We start from the raw sequence: 7,515 nt of genomic DNA on the forward strand, positions 1-7,515 counted from the left end.
GCCGGACAGCCCAGGGCAGTGTCTGCTTAGACCATAAAAGGGCAGTAGCCCTGGGCAGCCTGCGTGCTAGGACTGGAAGAGCCGCCCAAACCCCTCTCAAATTCTGCTAAACCAGCTTCAGGAAAGGAAAAAGTCCTGTTTCCCTGGCGCACCTGGGGCCCCCATGGGCTCTTCCACCAGGATGTTCTTGCTAAACTGTACCACAGCAGCCGTCAGCATCCTGGGCTTTTCACTTCCTCCCCAGACATGAACTTTACCAACGCTGGGTCCTAGGGGGCGCTAGCAGAACAGGGGCCGTGGCCACAGGTTGTGAACATCCTGGAGGCTCTCCTCCGGCACCAGGTGGCGACACAGAGCAGGGCTGTCAGCGCGGGCAGACAGCTGGGCACACAGAATAGTGAGGCGGCAGGGCTGGCCGCAGGGCTCCGAGGGCGGGTGGCCCTTATGGTAGAGGAACCAGAAAGTCTGGAATAGTCGTGTGTCGCCCCGCATGCGGTATACCAGGTTGTGCCAGGCGGCAGGCAGCGCATTGGGTAGCCCGTAGGTTTCTCGAGCCCTATAGAGGCGCTGCCAGTGTGGCGAGGCTCCAGGCGCGTTCGCCTGCGTCAGGTTCAGAATGAAAGTTTCGTGGTCCAGGACCACGTGAGAGCTCCCGAGGTAGTCACCGTCTATTTGGTAGACGCGGTAACCTGCACAGAGGAAGAGCTGACTGGAGAAGGAAGGAGCGAAGGCACCGCCCCAGGGAGAGGCCGCATGTCTTCTTTCCCCTCTCCCTCTCCCTAACACTTGTCGGGTTTTAGCTGTGGCCACGCCTCTGCCTTACGTTCCTTCTTTCCTCCCTCCCACCAGCTCCAGGATAACCACCTCATTCTACCACTCACCAGGATTAAGGCCAATGTAGGTGGTGGCACTAGGTGCCAGGAAGGCCACAGCAAGCGGCCGGCTCAGGGTCTCTTCATCATAAAAGACCTCAAATTCATCCACATGGGTGTGTCCAAAGAACTGACCAGCCAGGGTGTTCTCATACCTGGCCAGAAGACACTCATTTTATTCAGAAGATTCTAGGTAGGAGGAGGAGATTTGGGGAGATCTTTCTCCATTTGATTCAAGTAAGTAGCTACTCCACACCCACCAGGCAGAAGCAAAGGTGAGATAGATGCTCAGGGCAAATTCTAACATTTAGACTCTTCATCTTCTTAACCCCACCCACCCCACCCTGCCCCACTCCATCTGCCTCCTACCTGGCTACAATACGGTAATAATTCCAGCTCCAGCTCTTTAGGCAGTGTCCTGGGGGAATGTGGCCAATTATATGCACCTGGAGAAAAGGAGAGGGGTGGTTGGCATGGCACCAAGGCATCCAGGCATCCTTGCCAGGGTAGTTGGTACTCATCTCTCCTACAATGCCTGACATTCCTGGCCCGAGGGAGGAGTAGTAAACAAAGGGCTTTCAAAGAGAACCCTGAGCTGAACTCCAAGAAACACAGTTCTTGGGAGCACCAGAAAACCAAGTGTCTCTGCTTACAAGTGCTCCAGCTTCAGACAGGTGCCTGCTGGTGAAGGCTCTACTTCTCATCCTCTCCACCCTCTCCGCTGCTCCCTCCTGCCCCCTTGTTAGTCCTCACTTTGTCTCCTCGGTCCTCAGCAGCCTGGAGCTCTCCCACCAACCACTCGAGTTGTCCAGCAGGATCTGTGGAGTTGATCAAGAGCCAGAAGTTCTCCCGGGAACAAAAATTCATATTGAGAGAGATGAGGCGGAGGCCAGGGTATGGGGACAGGGCATAGAACCCCCCAATCCTGAAACAAAGTGAACATCAGGGGTCAGCACTCAATTTATAACCCCAGGCCTGCATGCTCAGTCCTGTGCTAGGCATTTGGGTGGAGTTGATGTTGCCCCTACCATGAAGGAACTGACAGTCTAGCTGAAGACCATGTGACTGAAAATGGCTTGAAGGGCTAAGGGATCTAGGAATTCAGGGAGAGATCAAAGTGAGCTATAGAGTGGGACACAAAGGTCATTCAAAGGGAAGATAAGCTGACCCTTGGTCAGTTGGGGAACTGGTAATGTTAAAAAGGGCAAGGAATTTTAGAAAACACCAACATGAGCAAAGAGCCAAATGGGTACATGAAGAGGAAGGCAGCTGGAGATAAGGGTGGAGAGGGAAGGGGGGCCAGTTTAGGGAGGGCCATCAAGGAGTGCAGAGGGCTCATGCCAGAGCAGACAGAGATAATGCCCTAGGTTCCCAGCCCCCCTCAGTTTCATCCTCCTGGGTTTCCATGGGCCTCAAGTACCTGAGAGTGTGAAGCGCTTCTGTGGGCAGCCAGGGCTCCCACGCCTTGGCCATGGCCTCATAGAGCCAGTGGGATGAGTGGTTACCCTTTATGAAGGGGGGAGGGAAACTGTTGACAGGTGTACTCTCATGGTTGCCCACAGCAGGGTACACAGGTATTGGCCCCAAGAACTTCCTCACGAGGGCCGTGATGGTGGCCAGGGCCCGCAGCTGGTCCTGGCGAGACTGTTGCCACACATCATGGGCAGGGATGTCTCCTGTCCAGTATACCATGTCAAAAGGGCCTGCTGGGCCCAACCCACTCAGCAGGCTTTCCAAGGTTCGTAGGGGTAGGTCACACTTGCTGTATTCGCCCCAGTATCCAGCACCAGATCGGGAGGCTGGAGGTAAGCCAGAACCCTTGCGGCAACACAGTGGGTCCACACAGTCAGGGTCTGAGCCTTCCAGATAGTCATGATCCCAGTGTAGGTCAGTGAGGAAGAGGACACGCTTGACAGGGGCGCCTGGGGCTGGGGGGCTGGGAGGCTGTGGGGGCGGCTTGGGCACTGCTGGTAAGGAGATGTTCCAAGACGAGAAGACGTCCCAGTGCCCACAGGTGGGGCCCAGAAGCAGGCCACAGGCCTCAGATGGGCTCAGCACCGAGCGTGTCCACACCTCCACCATGTCACCCTCAAAGAGCTGGACGGCTGATTGGCACACTGCAGGTGGCGCTATCTTCAGCAGATTGCAAAACTTGATGGCTATGGAGCCCACCCGGGCCACATTGGATTCCTGCTATAGTGGGAGCAAGTAACAGCAGGTCAGACACAAGGCAGGGGAGCCAGGTCAACCCTGACCATTGCTCCCCAGAGCGCCATATCAAACTTGGCTGGCTCAGAGCACCATGGTGAAGAGAGCTCGACGCACCCGCTGCCTCCCATAGACATTGTCCTATGACAGGCAGCATCTGGTCAGGGCTTCCTCTCTGGCTCAGTGACCTGCGGTATTTTATTTTACATCATCATTTGACCAGCTGGCTCCTGATGGGACAGTCATCTCAAACCATGGTTACTCTTCCAACAACCTTCTTAGGTACTGTCCTCAAGGCCCCTAAGCATTGCGCTGAACAGCGTGACAGACTGTCCAGAGTTTGGGGACACACACAAGGGCAGGGTCTTTGACCCTGTTAGCCTGGGGAGCCCTGCAGAGCTCACCAGAGACCCAGCATTTATAGATCTCCATAAGGAGCTCTGGTAGCATAGTGATTACAAATCAGGCTGCGAACTGCAAGGTCAGCAGTTCGAAACTACCAGCTGTTCCGTGGGAGAAAAATGAGGCTTTCTGCTCCCGTAAAGATTTACAGCCTCGGAAACCCTGTTCAGGGTCGCTATGGGTTGGAACCGACTCGACGGCACATAACAACAACAATAAGGGTCATGGCAGTCCTTCCTACCTAGTACCTGCCTCAGGGTGGTTGGACTTCACGACCTTTTTGAGTATCTAGTACCAGGAGTTCTGGTGTGGCGCTGTGGGTTAATGCGCCAGACTGCAAAGCCGTTTGAACTGCAAGGTTGGCGGTTCAAGCTCACCAGCTGCTCTTCGGAAACCCTATCTAGGGTCGCTACCTACTGGATGGCACTTAACAACACAACAGTACCAGGTATGGTGCTCAGAGCTGGAGATGACAAGTGTAAAGCACAGTAGATCAGGAGATAGGCGCTGCAGGGTGCGAGTCCCAGCACCCACCTCCACCAGCTGTGTGCTCTTGGACATTTCACTTCACTTCTCTGGGACCCATTTGTAAATGGAGATCACTACTCTGGTAGCGTAGTGGCTACGAATCGGGCTGCGAACCTTAAGGTCAGCAGTTCGAAACTACCAGCTGCTCCGCGGGAGAAAGATGAGGCTTTCTACTCCCGTAAAGATTTACACCCTCGGAAACCCTGTACAGGGTCGCTATGGGTCGGACCCGACTCGATGGCACTTAACAACAACAACAACTGTGTTCTAAAGCTTTGCTGGCTTGATTTAATCTGTATGAAACAACCTAGCATATCATTTGCATTTTTTCCTTCCTTCACAAATGTCACAATTGGGTGGTGGCATTTAGCCACAAAGTCCCTACGGGGGAGCAAACTGAAGACACATAGACACCACTCTTTCCGGCTGGGGCTGCTCTGGGGCGCCCCGCGCTCCCGCATTAACCCTCACCTCTTCCCGCAACACTCCTCTACGGGCCCCAGCCCGCTCCACCGCAGCCCCTTTGGTGCTCACCTTTAATCCGAGGTCAATGACGGAGAACAAGCCTTTGCACACCGGGCAGGTGAGGTTCCACCACCTAAAGGTGTTTCGGAGCTGGGGTTCTATGCGATTGAGCCTGGCAGGATAACCTTGGGCAGGCAAAGGGTGGGCCCCCGCCGGAACCCAAAGAATCAGGGAGTTGGGCAAGGCCAGGGCCAGTGTCAGGCCCAGGGCCATCCAGAGACGTCCCAGCCTATCTGGTCCCTGCTCCCGGTTGGACCAGAGGTGGCTCTGGCCAGGAGGTACTCCGTGGTAGGACATTGTCAAGACTCTTAGGGCTAGTTGGCACTACGGCCCTGTCCGGCCTCCGCTGGCCTCCGCCCTATTGGCCCTCTGGGCCCCGGAGGCTCCGGGGACACTCTACCCTTCGCTGCACTCGGCTGATCCCTCCGTTGGGAGCCGAAGGTAGCTCCGCCCTTTCCTCTTTCTCAGCTGCCCAGCTGCTGATCGCAACCGCGGCGGTGGCGGGGAGCCCCAGAGACGCTGCGGAGGCGAAACGGGCGGGGTGCGTTGTGATCCGCCCAGGATCCCGCCCCTGGTTCCTCCCCTCCACCTCCGCCCCCGCCCTGCCTGGTCGCAGGGACTGACGGACGCTGCCGGGGTTATTGCGGGCACCGCCTGGCGGCTTGAGCACAGGAGGCCGCTTCAGCCATCAAACTAGAACTTGCTTTGGGGACGATTAAATAAATGCTGCTGGTGGGAAAACTCGTCAGCTACTCTAACTGCCAAGCCGAGCCAGCATTTAATTGAGGAATGGTGGGTGAAGGACAACAGGGCCGGCTGGCAGGAGGTTTTTTTACAGAGTATTTTCCCAGTCAGGAAACGCTTCTCTAGATTTCCCAGATGGGCACCAGCACCCTTGAGCCAACCTGACTGGGTGTCTTTGAGTAATCTTTGATTCAGATTCCTCTGGATGAAAGGGACCGGCAGCACACTTTACAGATAAGGAAACAGGTGCAGGATGGCAAAGTGACTAAGAGACAGTAAAGATTATGTAGGCAGGAATCCTGGTGGGGCACTGTGGGTTAATGCGCCAGACTGCAAAGCCAGTTTGAACCGCAAGGTCGGTGGTTCAAGCTCACCAGCTGCTCCTCGGAAATCCTATATAGGGTCGCCATGGGTCAGAACCTACGCGACGGCACTTCACAACAACAACAAAGATTATATAGGCCCAGGAACATGGATTAGAATTTGGGTTTCCTACCTCCGTGTGTCCAGAGAGTAAAAACTAACACTTTCTGGTCTCTATGGAGTCCTGGTGTGGTGCTGTGGGTAATGCACCAGCCTGCAAAGCCGGTTGTACTGCAAGGTCGGCAGTTCAAGCTCACCAGCAGCTCCTCTGAAACCCTATATAGGGTGGTTATGAGTCGGAGCCAACTCGACGGCACTTCACAATAACAACAACAGATTGGGTTCTATGCATGATAAATGGACAAGACTGAAGTTGTCAAGCAGTTTGTCTTAGGCTGGGTTCTTAAGCGAAGCAAAGCCAGGGAAGCTTGCTGTTGTTGTTGTTATGTGCCGTGGAGTCGCTTACGACTCATAGGGACTCTGTACAGGGGTTCCGAGGCTGTAAATCTTTACGGGAGCAGAAAGCCTCATCTTTCTCCTGGGAACAGCTGGTAGTTTCGAACTGCTGACCTTAAGGCTCTCAGTCCGATTTGTAACCACTACGCTACCACAGCTCCTTTCAGTGAAGCTTTTATATATATATATATATATATATATGTGTGTGTGTGTGTGTGTGTGTGTATGTATATATATAAAGAGGTTTATGGACTCCTGGTGTGGTGCTGTTGGGTAAACACTGGACTGTGCACCACAAGGTTCGTGGTTCAATCCCCATCCCTTGGAAACCCTGTACGGAGTCACTATGAACAATACTTAACAACAATCACAACAAAGAGGTTTAGATCAAGGAAATGACTCACACAGTTGCAGAGAAACTTGTCAGTTCCAAGTCTGAGGAGGCTTCTGGCTCATGCAGCTGCAGGACTGATGAATCAAGATCGGCAGATCAGACTGTAGGCAGGCAGGCAGGCAGGCAGGCAGGCAGGTCTGGCAAGGAAGAGGGCAGGCTGCTGACAACTCCCATGACTGGCAAATAATAGAGCAGACCACTGAAGTCGGAAGAACCCATATGCAAGATCCAGATCCAGCACAGCACAAGCAAACTTTGCCTGAGTATCCAACATATTGAAGTAGGCCAGCCCTGGAGGAAGCTTCCTTTCAACTGATTGGCCACTAATCCGTCACAGAGTTGATTACATTATATTAGATCCCATCATGGGGGATAGCTGCATCTCAACTGCCAAACCATTGAGAATCTTGCCCCAGTCAAGTTGACACAAAACCTTAACCATCACAGAGTTCATTTTATTTAGATCCACAATCAATGTATTGTAGGATAAGCACTGATCCTCAAGGCCAGTTAGAACTGAAATATTGGCGGTTCAAACTCACCAGCCACTCATCAAAAACCTCATACAGGGTTGCTATGAGTCGAAACTGACTCTATGGCACTTAACAACAACAATCTGTGAATATAAAAGGAGCAGTCAAGACATCAAATGGTAATGCCTGAAGACTTCCATCAATGGTGGACTAGGAATACACACAACAGGGACCCTTTACAACAAAGATCTGAAAGACCAAATGAAACAGACACAGATGAAGATCCTGGAACCCTAAACTTCAGAGGAAAGGCTTGAAAAGTGGATTGAGTGCTTGTTGGGCAAAGAAGCTGAGCTGGGACAGCAAGAGAGGGAGACTGACTAGTGAAGGCCAGCCAGACACAGAATGAACATCTTGTGAGCAGCTCAGGCTACCGAAGGAAGCTTGACAGGGCAGATTCACACACCAGACAGGAAAGCTGCAATTCCTTCTTTTTCCCCACTTGCCTGGTGACCAGAGATGTGGCCAGCTCCCACCCTCATCCACCTCC

General features: G+C 53.4%; 1 protein-coding gene across 1 annotated transcript; it reads right to left on the bottom strand.

Moving 5' to 3' along the window:
• Positions 1-100: 100 nt before the first annotated feature.
• SMPD1 (sphingomyelin phosphodiesterase 1, acid lysosomal) lies at positions 101-4,832 on the bottom strand. The gene is made up of 6 exons (XM_006870309.1): positions 4,545-4,832; positions 2,293-3,065; positions 1,626-1,797; positions 1,242-1,318; positions 882-1,027; positions 101-689 (listed from the first exon to the last, which is right to left on the bottom strand). Exons 1-6 carry the CDS (start codon positions 4,830-4,832, stop codon positions 280-282), a joined length of 1,866 nt encoding a protein of 621 aa, XP_006870371.1. The 3' UTR covers positions 101-279.
• Positions 4,833-7,515: the final 2,683 nt, after the last annotated feature.

This window comes from Chrysochloris asiatica, unplaced genomic scaffold (assembly GCF_000296735.1).
Source record: "Chrysochloris asiatica unplaced genomic scaffold, ChrAsi1.0 scaffold00140, whole genome shotgun sequence".
NCBI classification, from domain to species: Eukaryota; Metazoa; Chordata; class Mammalia; order Afrosoricida; family Chrysochloridae; genus Chrysochloris; species Chrysochloris asiatica.